The 15,526-nt window shown below is 42.1% G+C and overlaps 1 protein-coding gene across 1 annotated transcript in view; it reads left to right on the top strand.

Moving 5' to 3' along the window:
- The window catches only part of MISP3 (MISP family member 3), a 23,862-nt gene extending 8,527 nt beyond the window's left edge, over nucleotides 1-15,335 (top strand). Inside the window, exons 4-7 of the mRNA XM_072399458.1 lie at nucleotides 16-1,309; nucleotides 7,011-7,568; nucleotides 13,505-13,581; nucleotides 14,991-15,335. Of these exons, the coding sequence (XP_072255559.1) occupies nucleotides 16-1,309; nucleotides 7,011-7,568; nucleotides 13,505-13,581; nucleotides 14,991-15,080 (2,019 nt within the window). The 3' untranslated portion in view covers nucleotides 15,081-15,335. The remainder of the gene's footprint in view (nucleotides 1-15; nucleotides 1,310-7,010; nucleotides 7,569-13,504; nucleotides 13,582-14,990) is intronic.
- Nucleotides 15,336-15,526: the final 191 nt, after the last annotated feature.

Raw genomic sequence — 15,526 nt, forward strand, 5'->3', positions numbered from 1 at the left:
GAGACCACTGCACAGGTACCAGCAGAAGAGACCACTGCACAGGTACCAGAAGAGAAACATGCTGTGCAGGTGCCAGCAGAGGAGGCCACTGTGCAAGTTTCAGCAAGTGAGGTCTCTGTCAAAGAAGCAGAAAGGTCAGTAGCGGTGACCACTGGGCAGGTATCAGAAGACTCAAACCCTCCAGTAGAAACTGAGGTGACCGCTAAGTCAGCAAGCCAGGAGGAAGCTCCGCAGGTGACAACAGAAGAAGCTGAAAACCTCCAGCCTGTAGAGGGGACAGGTGCAGACACGCATGACAATGCAACCGCACAAGTGACTAAAGCAGGTGAGGAGTGGATAGATTCCATGGTAAAAAACATAGTGACACAGGTGACAACAGAAGGCAGCTGTGCAGGTGAAACAGCAGCTGAGTGTCAGACACACGTGTCCACGGAATCAGCAGATTCCAGCAGCGAGCAGACAGAGGAGGGGGAACATTCCTGTGCAGGTACGACAGCCATCCCTGACCGTGAACAGGTGACAGGTGCAGCTGTGCCAGGGACAGGTGTAGAGGCTCAGGTGTCTTATGACATAACTGTGCAGGAGGAAAGTGAGGGTGGTGAGGGGACAGGTTCTCAAGGACAGCAGGTAGGTAGACCACAGGTGGAACTGCCTAGCACAGAAGGGGTAACGTTGGGCTCCACAGAGCAGGAAACACCTGTAGAAGTGGAAACAGGTAGACAGGTAACAACCTCAGGTGAGGAAGAACACAGGGAAGTGACACCTGATCTGGTGACTGTCCCCAGCAGGGAGGGGACATCAGATCCAGGACAGCCAGCAGCATGCTGGGAGAAGGAGTGGCCACCTCTTATTTGCACTGGCAGTGAGGTGAGGGCATACACAGCTGAGCAGAGAGACACAGAGCAAGGGACAGTCCCTGAGCAGGAACCGTGTCCAGGAGCACCAGACATGAAGGACAGGGAGATGATGGTTGAAGAAGGGGTCCCCCCGACCCCCGAGACCCCTATAGAGAAGGAAATTCGCATGGCCATGGAAAGAGAGACGATGTTGCGCCAGGAAAGGGGCATCAGTGTGCCCGTTGGGGAGCCAGAGCTGGTGGAGGTGCGCAGGAAGACGGTGGCGGTGGAGCCAGCACCGCTGCCAGGTAAAGAGCGCCAGTTGGCGGGGGCGCAGATGCTAAGAGAGATCCAGCTAGAGACCCAAAGGGAGCAAGACTTGGTGGAGCAGGGCAAAGTAATGGGCACCTATGACCGTGGATCCCAACAGGAGCTGCAGGAGAAGAAAATGATCTTTGAAAGCATGAAAACAGGTAGGTACATTTTTATGATGTGTGCCCTATTCTACCAACACCCATCTACACGTCTGCTACTTACCTTTGAATATCTCAAAAATTTGCTTTCAGAAACGTTTTCATTTAAAATGCTATGAGCAAAATACTCCATGCAGCTTCATGTCCCTGGTGGGAATTGAACCCATGAGCCCCAGCTCTACAAGGCAGGACAATCACCTTTAATGCATGAAGAAAGTGGGCACTTCATTGTAGGCACTTTATTCATACAAACCTCACTGTGGCTATTGATGGTGGTGATTTGTTGTCATAGTGGTGACACATGGATGCATGACAGGTTCTCTTTGATGACAGCCCTCTCCACTCCTTACCTGCAATTCATTGTTTCCACCCCCCATTCTTTATACCGGACCGGCGTGTTCTCTCTTCAGCTCTACACCCGTTTTTCTCTCCTGACCAGTTCCACATCTCTTCTTTAATTGCTAAGTGACACAGACTGAGGTGTGTCCCCTGGCATTCACCCACCAACCTCTACTTACCTGGGGTTACCTGTGTATTCCCACCTGTGCTTTATGCTGGGCATATACCTGACTTGTGCTTTATACCTGTCAGTTACCTTGTCCATCTACCTGATGACACTAACCGACCTGTGCTTTATAGCTCCCCTGTCTACCTGCAAACACAATTTTCACCTGTGCTTTATACCCATCACTTACCTACCCTGCTTACCTGGTAATACCAACCTCACCTGTGCTTTATAGTTTTAACCTACCTTCACTGACTACCTAGGAATGCCAGCCTCACCTGTGCTTTTTAACTTTCACCTATCTTCCTTGTCTACCTGGTGACACCAACCCCACAAGCGCTTTATAGCTCTCTTGTCTACCTGGGCACAGCAACCTCACCTGTGCTTTAAAAGTGTAACCTACCTTCCCTGTCTACCTGGGGACACCAGCCTCACCTATGCTTTTTACCTTTCACCTACCTCCCCTATCTACCTGGGAATGTCAACCTCACTTATGCCTTAGAACTGTCACCTACCTTCCCTGTCTACCTGGGGATACCAACCACATTTGTACTTTGTAGCTGTCACCTTTCTCTCATTTACCTGAGGACATTACCAGTAATTTAAAACTGTCACCTACCTCCCCTGTCTACTTAGAGACACCAATCGTGTCTATGCTTTGTAACTGTCAGCCACCCACCCTGTCCATCTGTTTTACATACCTGTCATCTACCTGTCTTGTCAAATAGTCGTCTTATATCTGTTACTTACCTGATAGTACCTACATCCCCATATACCTACATCTTTTTAATGATACCTCCCCTGGATATATTTAGCCTGTTTTATATACCTGTCTTGTTATAACTGTTACCTACTTCTTCTGCCTACCCAAGAGAACCTACATCACCTCTTTTCCTAATGATCACCTACCTGCCCTGTCTACAGCTCATCTCTTTTTTTTAACCTACCTACCCATGCACGCGCCTTATATATTATACATGCCTAACTACCTAAAGGTTAACCATAGTAGGACGATGTTCTGCCTGGATATGAGTTGAGTATCTGCCTCCAGATCCATCTATATTGCAAAGTATACACAGGAAAGAGATTTGTAGACACACTGATAAGATTAAAGCATTAAGCTGATTACTTTCTTGTACAACTATCAAAAGGACTGTATTCCCCCTTTAAGATATTGTAACATGGTTATTAACAGTGCTTAAAGTGCACCGTTTAGTATTTTTACATGAAATATATTGTTATTACAACGCCATCCTCCAGTCCAGTGACCATGCCTAGGCTGAAACATTTTTATTAGTCTGCTGCAGGCAGTATGAACTATTTCCTCGGTCTCCTTTTCCCGCCAGTGATCAGACTGCAGGATTGTAACTTTGTAGCAAGGCTGCAAAAGGGGCTGATCCATACCAGACATTTGTGATTTGGTCCGGATTTGCATGGTTGGGTCATTTTTGGATCACGAACAAAGATACATCTGATGTGAGGTCCACTTTACAGATGGAGGGAGAAATTTAGGCTCTGCCTTTGTGAGTCATCTGGCTGTACAAGCTTGGGACTCACTGACCCAATTCTCTAGTTCTCTGTTAGATTTCAGTTCTGCAGCACCACTGCCGGCTTACTGTTGGTTCACATATCTGTTACCACCATTGCATTGATTCTCCGGCTTCACACCAATGCATTGCAGTAATGCGCCAATTGTAACGTCCATTAGTGTAACGCTTGTATTGCTGCACCTTGCAGTTCCATTAATTTTAGAAGGCAACCCAATGTATTACCTTTGATGCCTCTGCATTGCAGCACACTACAAGACTCAGCATTTCATAAGCGTGTAGGGTGCGCCCTATTGGGTGGAATAATGCAAGTGTAGTGCATTTGGACTAATAGGGGGGACTTGTGCAGCACAATACACAACATAATGTGCATTAAGGCATGCGAGATGATGGACCGCATGAATGTGAAGGGAACGTAAGGGTTCTAGTGTGTTTTAAGGTGATGTTAAGTCAATACATGGCAATACGTTATCTATAGCCATTGTTATAATATTACAAACCTGCCTGGGGCACGGCCAAAAAAAAGTTTTGGCCAGAGATTCCCCTATAGAGGAAGACCTATATATCTCATTCATTCAGGTTGTGTGAGTTATATACAACTGAACTTGTTCTTGTAATGTTCAAGATGTTTTGTAGCCCATTCAAGCTGCTTCATCAATTCCAAGCTCTTCATCAGTTCCAAGCTGCTTCATCAATTCCAAGCTGCTTCATCAGTTCCAAGCTGCTTCATCAGTTCCAAGCTGCTTCATTGGCTCCAAGCTGCTTTATTGGGTCATGAGCTGATGAAACCGCTTATAAAGCTGCAAAACATCTTCAACATTTACAGGACAAGTCCGGTTGAATGTAACTTACTACTACTAGATAGACTTTAACGTCTGTTTTAAATACAGAGATCATGTTGTGGGTGTATATGGAGATTCTGAAAGGCTCATTGACACACCATGGCCCATGTAAAATGGATATGGAATGATATGGGTTGATGTTTGTTTTTTACTGCAATGTCTGCAACATACATTGATTACACTTGTAACGCTTGGTGTGAATCTGGCTAAAAGCCTGGAGGAGCCAAGTATAGCCTTTGCATCCCTAACAAACCTCCCATCGTGGTGTATAAGGGGACCACAATGTCAGACATATATGACCACCTTAGTATGGCCTGATCAGCTGGCCCCCTCAAAACAAAACTTCAGAATCATCCAGGGGGGAACAAACAATTGTGATCTAAGGGAGCCTTGTCAAGTCTGTTCTGGAGACTTAATAGATCCATTCCCCATTTCCAGTAGTTGCAAAGGAACTGGGGTAAAACCATCAGAGCCAGATCTTCCATAAAGCAACCCTGGGCAAAAGTCATGGGCCCGGAGATGTCCATGGGCCCAACTGCCATCTTCATACTTCTGCAGTAACAGGAGCATATTTATTAGAGCTGTGTACCTCCCGATCTCTTCACAAGATCATGGAGAGTTGGTGCTTTATGGGACCACAGGAGTGCTGAAAAGTCAACATGGAGGCTTCCGTGTCTTTTGAGATCTTCAATCCTCCCTTTAAAGAATGGGGGAACCAAAACTGCATCCTTGCCTAGGACCCCATTGTGCCCTAATCCAGCTCTAGGAACCATGGTGGACAGTTATCCAACACCAACAGGAGTTTTTAAATAAATACTGACAATGGTGGAAGTCTTGAGCCACCAGAGAGGTAGGAATATGATCTCTTCTCCCATGGAAATCTCCAGGTAGCATATATTTTACAGACTTGATAGGGTCTCTTTACCATCTCCCATGGCTGGGTATCTGATGGCAAATGGGCAACAAGGGGTAGCTCCTTAGTGCATGGGTCAATGAATTTCATAAAATAACCAATCAGAATCCACTCTTGCAGTAAAATCTGTTAATTTGCAGGAGGTTGCAGTACTCCTCTCTTGGCGGTATCATTTTGGCTGGTGTCTTTGGCAATACCAACCATACAATGCCGACACCCACAAAGCCCCGGCAGTTCTGTTCTTCCCCGGCTCGCCCCGGTCAGTCACTCCTATGTTTGCACTGGTATCCTTAGTAAATTTAGCGGCAAAGACATGTAAATGAGTGTTGACTTAACCCTGAAAGTGAAAGCCGGCTGGCTGCCAAGACTTACTGGTTTACATGCTGCCAGGAAGCGTCGTCTTTTTAACGTCCATCCCTGGAAACATTTGCCTGAGGAGCTGTCTCTGGTTTCAAAGTTTAGGTTACCAGCACTTTCTAATACAGGGATGGCATTCTCAAAATTTTTCTAAACCTTAAATCGATTTTATTAGTATGTTTGGCATCATACCTGGAATACAGGAAGTTTTGCAACAAGTACATAATGAACTATTAAAAATGTAAACAGTAACGAACAATGTCAAGCATTTTGAAAAAAAGGCCTTGGGTTTATAGACATTTTATTATTATGGCTAAATTTGTACATGGTATAGAAAAGAATCAGTAAATGGCAGAATTTATAAACACAAAATAATCCTGAAAATCCCCGTAGTTGGGGTTTGTTATTAAATGGAAGAATGATAAGGCTAAGTCTTCATTTGCACAAAGAGGTTCAGCAGACAAACAAGCAACCAATCAAATTCCTTCCATATCTTCCTAAAACAACCAGCCAATCAAATTCTCCCTTTCTACATAAAATGAGCTGAATGTTCACCATCTCTTTCTATTCTGACTGACCATCACCTGACCGGGATGACCAACAGCATTAAAATTCTTAAACCCATATCAATCTATTAGAGAACTGGAATACCCCAGAAGAGGGGTAAATCTTCAAAACTACGGCACAGACAGGAACACAAAGTAAACAGATGTTCTCATCCTTCTATACATACAAAACTAAAAATGAAATGTTGTGAATGGAGTTAGGTGTTGGGCTGGCGTTAAATGGAACAATATGGGTGGAAATCCAATAGAAGGACATAGCAAGGTCTAGGAACATGTAGAAACACAAGTAAGACCTGTAGGACAACCGTACAAGAAAACAATGACCCTATCATGACATACAGAAGAAACATGTGAGATAACATAAAAGGAAACACCACCATGTAGCTTTTCCAGAAATTCAAGTCTAGACGTAAAGTGAAAGTGTTTCAAGCATTGTATGGTAGAGTACATGTCGGTGTAATGACAGGATGGGAAGACGGATGTAGTTGTGGGTGTTAATAGGTATTTGGATAGGAGAGCAGTCATTATATGGGATGTAAATCCACCTTATTATATATGAACTCTTATTATAAATGAACTCTTACTGACCCTGGTCTTTTGCACTCTGGGAAATTCCATGGTGCTGCAAGAAATGGTTCCATAAAATGCATGTACAATATTTCCTTTTTATGGGGAGGAATGTTCTTTATTTAAGGCGATCTTCATGTATAAAGGGTCTTTGGTTAAACTATGGACTGTTAATCCAACTACATTGACTATGGGACATTCTGATATTGAATACGTACAGAAATGGCCATAATAGAATTTGTTTTCTCACTTTTGATGAAAGGGAGTAAAGCAATGATGCCGCTTGGGTGGATTTTAATTGAACTTGCTGCTTTGCTCTGCAATTTGCATGTCATTTAAGGTGCCTTATATTTCTTGATTTCCTTGCCCTTTAAGAAGTTCTATATGTTAAAATTGTTTTTCAGAGTCTTCAGATCCTCCTTTTAAAAGAAGACAGAGTGAAATGCAGAGGTCTGAGTCCACTGAAGCTCTGGTGGATATCCCTGCACCATCCAATCATGTCGCTCCAGTGGCTCCATTAGCTCCAGCGCCCCCTTCTGCAGCGGTTAAGAAAGGTCCATCGTATGCTGAGGCTAATGGAAGCAACATCATAATCATAGAGCATTCCTCTATTCTCCGGAAGCCTCCTACCGGTAACGCCCCTGCAGATCTGCAAAGAACCTCCCCTGCAGAGTCTCAACGCTCCACCCCTGCAAATCTTCGCTTTGCTCGTTCAAGCTCGGGGAACTCTCCTCTTCCTAACTCTGAGTCCCCTGTTGCTTCACCTGGCAGCCCCTTTCAGGTGCTTCGTTCACCCAGTCCACGCTCTCTACTGGAGAGAGAGATAGAAGAGGTGCAGGAGAGAGAGCGGGAGTTGCGGAGACAGAGAACAAGTATCTACGGGAGAAATAATGGCACAGAAGAGAACTCCCAGACAGCACCTGATAACAAAGGTGACATCCAAAGTGGAGTGTACCAGCCAGGTGAGCGCATGACATTAATACTTTCTGCATAATATAACCAAACATAACTTCAGCCATAACGTTTTAATCAGTTTTGGATATTATTATTATTATTATTAATAATAATAAACAGGATTTATATAGCGTCAACATATTACGTAGTGCTGTACATTAGATAGGGGTTGCAAATGACAGACAGTGACACAGGAGGTGGAGAGGAACCTCCTCCGAATAGCTTACAATTCAGGAGGATAAATGTGAATAGAGTGGGAAAGGGTTACATTTATCTGAATTTTACATAGTTACAAAGTAGATCATATTTAAAGAGACATCCATCTATATATATTTCTTTTTCTTAAACAGGTCACATACCTAACAATTTTTTCACATAGTAGATCAAGTCCATCAAGTTCAACCATTAGGGAAGTAAACATATCCCAGATATAAAACCCTATGGATATAGTTGATCCAAAGGAAGGCAAAAAAAACCTGGTACAATTTGCTCCAACAGGGGGAAGAAATGCCTTCTTGATTCCATGGGGCAATCAGATGTTCCCTGGATCAACAATTTGTGGTTACAATCTGTGCTTCGGAAAAAGCATCCAGCATTTGCTTCTAATTTGTTGGGCTTTCCCTTCATCACATGGGACACCAACAAAAATAAATATACATTTTTAATAGCCTAAAAAAGTGGCAGAATTTTTGGCAATGTTTTTTGCTGTTTCTGCGTCAACCATTCCTCCTAATTTTATTTGGGTTCTCTCTATGGGTTCAGTATGCCATGGTTAGTACTCAACAATTTTGGTCCATGGAAGGATGACTGGTGGACCATCAACATGAACACCTTGGTTGATGTGTGGCAAGCAAAGGCTAAACCAGAATATATAAGGGGCCGGGTAGCTACAGACCAGTCAGAATGCTCATACAGACCCTGTCCACCACCAACAGTGCCAATTATGGGCACATTGAAGTCAGAACTGGACCATGAAGAAATTAAAGAATGTGGCCCGATCTGAATATCACATAATTTTTAGGTAATGTAAATGGACAGATTTGTGTGCCTGGCAAGGCAGCAGTGGCAATGTGACTTGCTGCTGCCAACATTCCGGTACCAGATACCCAAGTTTTTTACCCAAGATCAAAGCTGTTCTGGTGCCACAAGGGGTCCACACAATATTAGGCAGGTTGTTTTATTGTTCTGCCTGATCAGTATGTGTTGGAGTACAATAGTAGATTTCTCCTTGGCGCTAAATCCAGTCACCTCCCGCCTATGCAAAGTGAATTTTTTCTGGCTTCCAGGTACATTGTAAATGTGCGATATCAGTACAGACTGTGTTAAGCCAGACAGACCTTATCAATGAGATAAGGAAATCAGAAGGAGACAAAGCCTGCCTATGTATGAATACATACAATATTACTACATTACTTTGCAGGTTACATATAAAAGCAAGGTTCTAATATTACAAAGAAAAGGCTGTAGATTCCTAAATCAAACCTGTGTTTTGCAAGACAAATCAGCAGGTTCTCTTTAACCCCCCTGGCCCAGCAACACATACTCACCTTATCTTCTTTACCTTTCTGCTTCATTCAGCCACCTGGAGCACAAAATATCATTTCTTGTTATATGAGAGCGCTGGTTCTTCGTCTACCGTTGTCACGTAGGAGCAGAAGGACAGCCATGTAATAGCGTCAACTAGAACAACTTACACAAAGCCTAAATCTCACAGGTGATCAGGGAGCACAGCAAAGCAAATTCTGCTAAGGGAGGTTAAAGTGAACCTAGCATTAACAATGATTTGCTTCAGGAACCTCTTTCATTTCCTGACAGCAGTGTTAATAATTTTGGAAATGTTTACGTAAAGTGTACCTGAACTCTTTATGTCCTAAAAAAAAGTATTTGTATTCTATATTCTGATATCTGATTAATAATATGCTTTTACTTTGTCTATAGGAAGTCCCATTTCTGAGATAATCTCATTTCTTGCTTGTATACCTGATGCCAGTCTACTATTTGGTATTTGGATTCCTCTGATGCATGATTAGATACATACCTTTACTTTATCATGTTCCATTTCAATGATAGTCCCATTTACTACCTGTAAACTGTCATCAAATGAATGGGACACCACAAAGTAAAGATATGTACCCATTCACAATTCAGAAGGAAACATACAAATACCTTAAAAAAAGAAAAAAGAGAGCAGGTACACTTTAAATCCAAATACTGCTTAGGAGAACCAGCCATGCCTTATCTACCATTGTGTGATTACCATGACTCATACGTTGTTACAAGTATTATTTCATGGTATCTTTTGTAATAATGAATGGGGATATAATAATATTTATCCAATGACAGATCAAAGAAACATTACAAGGTGCTGCAGCCACTGTGCACAGGAATGTGTGCCTTCCCTACAGTGCATAGAACAAGGTTGTACAGTGATCCATAACAGAAAACAGAGTTCTAAATTCTGCAACCATCTATAAGTTGGTTTTTAATTGTCTGCCATCAAATAAGGATACAAAAATAGAACCAGGGACATTTTTAGGCATGTATATATACAGTATTTCTGCCCAGCCAATGATGGTGGGGTTGTAAAAATCTGATTACATGGAAATAAAGACACTTCTCAGTATTGACCATTCAGGTTTACTTAGTAAAATACCAAAAACAAAGTTCAAAAGGCAGTTTGATGTGCAAAGTGCTATATTACATAACATCCAATGCGAAGCCCTGATTTAACAGAAGTGACAGCGGTATGTTTAATTCTCATTGATTGCTATGAATAAAATTGGCCATCTGATTGGCCTGGAACCCACTTGTTTCTTTGGCAGTGTCCCTTTGTGGATCCTTCACCCTTCTCCATAGAAAGTTATGTAGGATCAGGTAGATAACAAGGTATACATAGATATAAATGTCAGTTGTATATAAGGAAAAACGTTGAAGAATTTTTATTGTAGGGCAATTCTTAAAACAAGTGGTTTGCATTATAGCACCAGCGTCCTAGGTTTGAATACCTGCCAAGGCTACCTGAATAGGGCTTGTCTGTTCTACCCATGTTTGCATGGGCTTCTTTCAATATTATGTCCTTATCTTTCTAATAACAGACTGATCGATTTTATGTCTTCTTTCCAAACTGGCCTCAGACTTTGTTAGGAGCACCCCTTCCTATACAGGGGTCCTTGACTTTGTTCTGACTTTGTGATAAACACCACCTACCCCATAGATACACCATAAACCACCGGTTCCCTGTCCATTTCACCATTTCAATGAAGTTCTAGGTGTTAGATAACAAAGTCATGACCTTAGCTGAGTATGTGGAGGCCTTGTGTCTTGCAGGATGGGTTTCCTTCGGATATGCAAAACAATTGTTTTAAGTATCAACACTGTTAATGCAGGTGAAGCAAGGTGACCGCAATTTGGCATTATTGTTTAAACACATTGATGTACATGACAGGTGATCCATTAGGTTACTTTAGATGTCAAGTCCGCCACGTTTGCATGGGACTCCTATTTCTGAAGTCCCATGTTTAGTGTTCTGAATATCAGGAATGGCCCCCTAATATACATTTACTCAGCGTATGTTTTAGAGTTTATTTTCTAATTGCTTCTTCCCATCTCAATAATTTCGCAAATTATAATGGTTGCTGTTTGATGATAAATAGTAAAGTGCTCAGGGCAAGCTGTGCATATCAAAACAGTATTCCTCCCTGTTATTTGTTCAATAAATAAGGGAGTGATCTGTTGACATGACAGATGCCCAAAGTCCCAGCTCACCTTCTCCAGTTTCCCGGCTGGATATAATAGCTTTTCCAGGTTTTCTTCAGTCGCTCTCTGGAATCGCCCATTCCGACCAGATTTGATGCTTGGCGTGGATAACCACGTACACAGAGAACCTCCACTGTATGCACACAGTAAATGGCCATTGGAATCATCCTAACTTAACTGATATATGCCATGCACTGCAGCCCTGAATACTTTTTTAATGTTCAATCCATTATTTAATGACCAAACTATGGATACAGTATCATAAAAAGAATCAGAAGTTGTCCATGGATATAGAGATTCTTTCCCATGAACTATTGCCAAAAAATGCAACCTAGCCCAGTGTTCTCAACCAGGGTTCCATGGAACCTTAGGCTACCTTCAGATGTTACTAGGGGTTCGTTGAGCAGTAAGGAATCAGTTTATCTGACCATTTACCTTTATGGCTATCTGTAAGGGTGACTTTCTTTCCAATGTAATAGTCATTCTTTCCACTGACCACCACATTAATATACTGTGAGCTGTGAACATTGCTTGAAATTATATCAGGGGTTCCCCATGTTAAAAAGGCCAAAAAACACATGTCTAGGCAGTCAGAAGGCACTCTGAGAGTTTTACAAATTCTGTAAAGAACTGCAATAGTACCTCACCTTCCCATCAGGCTGGGGTGCAAAACACTATGTGACCCCCTAAGCGGAAAGCAAATTATGTCTTCCATTTATGGGTATCATGCTGTATTGTGAATGTAAAATACATACATCCTTGTGTCTGGTATTCACATTGTGGTTGTATGGCTACACGACAGGATAAGGTGACCACATCTCTTCACACTTCTCTTGCACTTAAAAAATTCTCCTGACATTAAGTCATTTCCCCACCACCTGTCTGCTGTACAGATCTTGGGACCCACTCCACTCCCTTCTACCAAAGAACCATTCTCTTGTATTACTCATTACCTTACAGATTAGGCACTCCCATGCTAACTAACTACTGGTTGGTGTGAGGCATCTGGAAGGAATCCAAGCTTCTAAAAATACACACTTAACCTCTACGTCTAAATTGTGCACCTAAAAAATTCTCCATTTAGGTCATTTTTATTTGAAGCACAATGCAGTATCCAAAAAAGCATAAAAACAACTATATTGTTCCAGCAAAAATCAGAAACACTCAACCTGTGTCCTCCAATGATGCATTTCACTCCCTAGTAGAAATTAGGAAACACGTCAGTTGGAGAGCAAGATAGAAACATCTCTGAAGTTTGCAAATACATTATTTTTACAGCGGTGTAAGGCCTTGCTGTAAATGAAGGGTACACATATCTAAATTTAACCCCCCCCCACACACACACACACATTACTAAAATGATACTTACACCTCTTCTGGCCATAGTACAAGGAATGACATCATCGTACTTCTGACAAGATCTCAGGGAATGGTGACTACTCCCAATCTTATAAGATACACAGGTGCTGAAAGTGTCAAAGTCTCAAGAAGCAAGGTCTGAAGTACCCTAGATTCCCCAGATTCCCAGCTGGAATGTAATGCATCCCAGTGTAAAGTGTTGTTAATGCCCAGGTCTGGGTAATATGATCATATCATGGCTATAAAATGATGTCATCCACTCCAAGTTTCTGCAGGTCTGGATAAACAAAGGGAAAAGCTGTCATGTTTTTTGAGTCATACGGTTGATAACATTAAAATGGCAATCAGGGGAAGATATGGAAACAAGGGGAGAAGGGAAAGCTGAGAAACTGTGACTTTGACACTAGACGTAAACCCAACACCAACCTTCCATGAAACTAATATCCTACGTGTAACTGTTCCTGTAGTACATTACTTGCATACTTACCTCTTCTGCACCAGGATCCACTTTAATGAAGATTAGATAATTTGCTCTCCCATGATTATTACGAAAACAATATGTGGGCAGGAGGCATGGACAATAGTGTCTAGTGGGACATGTTTCTAAAATTGGCCCTCTATCCATCCAACCAGACCTCCAGGCTGCATTATTTCCAAAAATAAATACTTGACTGGCTTCCAGAGATGACATAGACGTTCCCTTTTAAGACAACTGGTGAGCCATCAATCAATTGAATTATGAAGCAGGCTGCTTTAAATTATTTGATATCGAATTGCAAGGACATTCAAAGGTTGACTAATGTGCTTATATTTTATATTTCATGCTTAGAGCGTCCGAATTGGGGAAAGTTGGAGGTGAACTGGCCCCCGAACAAAGAAAGCACCGTCAATGGCCAGCAGGATCAGGTAATGAATGCATAGACAGTTAGGTGAGGTTACTACAAGTTCAGACATTCTGTTTAAGTAGTTTTACTGGAGTAAACTGTAACTAAGTTTGTCTGGTTGGCCCAGTTTATTGCAGGCGAAACGCGTGTCTAGGAGCTCCTGTATGTCTCATGAAAATTATGGACATTCATATGTTTAGGCATAATTGTGTAGTAGCTCATAGAACACAGGTTCACACCCACACAATTCCTCAACACCTCCTCCACCATAACTGCTAGATAACAGAGCAGGCACTTCAAGTTTCAGCTGGAATGTCGCAACTCATTTCTTGATATATAAGAGTGCTTTTCAATGCTTGATGTTTCCTTAGAGCCACTTCAACAAAATCATTACAGCCGCACTTTGGTCAGCTGAATCAACTGCTAACTTTAACCCAGCATTGTTGTAGGTGTCAGTAATCCCATTTCATTGGTGATCAGCGTTAGTAAAAAAAAATGAGCTACAACATATATGTCAGCCACGGGGGGGCTGTAAAAGTAACCCCCATCCAGTATTGGTGGTGAATGGTTGGCTGTGAAAACAACTTCCAACTAACATGTTGGCCTATATATAAATGTAAAACAAATGTGAAATAAATGTAAGAACACTCCCAACAAATATTGGAGGTCAATGGCTGCAAGTAAAAGAAACACCCACCCAATATTAGTGGTGAATAGCTGGTAAAATAACTCTCACCCAGCATTGGTGGCCTATAGATGAATGAAAAATAACCCACCAACAAATATAGGTGGTCAATGACTAGTAAAGTAACTGCCACCCAATACTGACAGTCAATGGCTGGCTGTAAAAGTAACTGCCACCCAATATTGGTGGTAAAATGGCAGGTTGTAAAAATATTACCACCCAGCGTTGGGTGCTAATAAAAAAAGGAAAAAGAACCCCCCAACAAATATTGGGGGTCAATGGCGGCATTTAAAAGTAACACCCACTGAACATTTGTGGTCAATGGCAGCATGTAAAAGTAGCCCCCACCCAACAATGGTGGTTAATGGCTAGATAAAAAAAAGCACGCCAGCCCTGCATGTCAGTGGCTTCATTAAGGGAAAATTGTGTAAATGCATCAAGGGCCACCTAATTGCCCATAATTGTTGGACAGCTCTGCTATAGTGTTTCCAGCACTTACCCACAAGCTCAATGCATTCTTGGTCATCTATAGAGATACACTTCATAATAGCCATAGTTGGGGCTGCTAATGCAAACACCTTGCCAGGGTGATGTAAAAAGTTGGTGAATGCTTTAAACAGCCGCCAACTACCCAAGGCTGAAAATGTATTTGGATTGGATGACCCTTCAGATGGGAATGAATATGTGAGCTGGAGGTGTTAGCACTGGTCTAATGAAGTTTCTATATCTTGTGTTTCTCCCATCAGGCTTGGGACAGTCCACGCACACGGAGACAGCGCAGCGCTCTTATTCAGAGCTGGGAGTCTGGTAACCCCAATCCTGCGGATGATAACTAGGGGAAAGGTCCAGATGAGGACTGCTGGTACAGAACTTATGATATTTGGACCTTGCTCTCCCTTTCCCCTCACTACTCACTACAAGAACTGCCATCCTGCTTTATCCTCCACCACAATAATGCTCTAAATGACATCAACCGGACATTGCTCAGACACCGACCCCTAACTCTTTATGTCACGTGATCAGTATCTAATCTGCCAATCAAGCTTTTGTAACCAGTAAAAATTTATTTGTAATAAATTATGAAAAAATCATTGTGTAGTTTTGGAAAATATGTAAAATCAATGTGTGATATATTAACAACTTACTAACAGACAATTTCTATTGCAATAGATATAGAACAGTTATGGCAGAGGATGATTGGTCATGTGATAATAGATCAGTGATTTATCCAGATCATTTATTGGATGAGGAGTCATGTAATAACAGATCAGTGATATATATA

This window comes from Pyxicephalus adspersus, chromosome 2 (genome assembly GCF_032062135.1).
Source record: "Pyxicephalus adspersus chromosome 2, UCB_Pads_2.0, whole genome shotgun sequence".
NCBI classification, from domain to species: domain Eukaryota; kingdom Metazoa; phylum Chordata; class Amphibia; order Anura; family Pyxicephalidae; genus Pyxicephalus; species Pyxicephalus adspersus.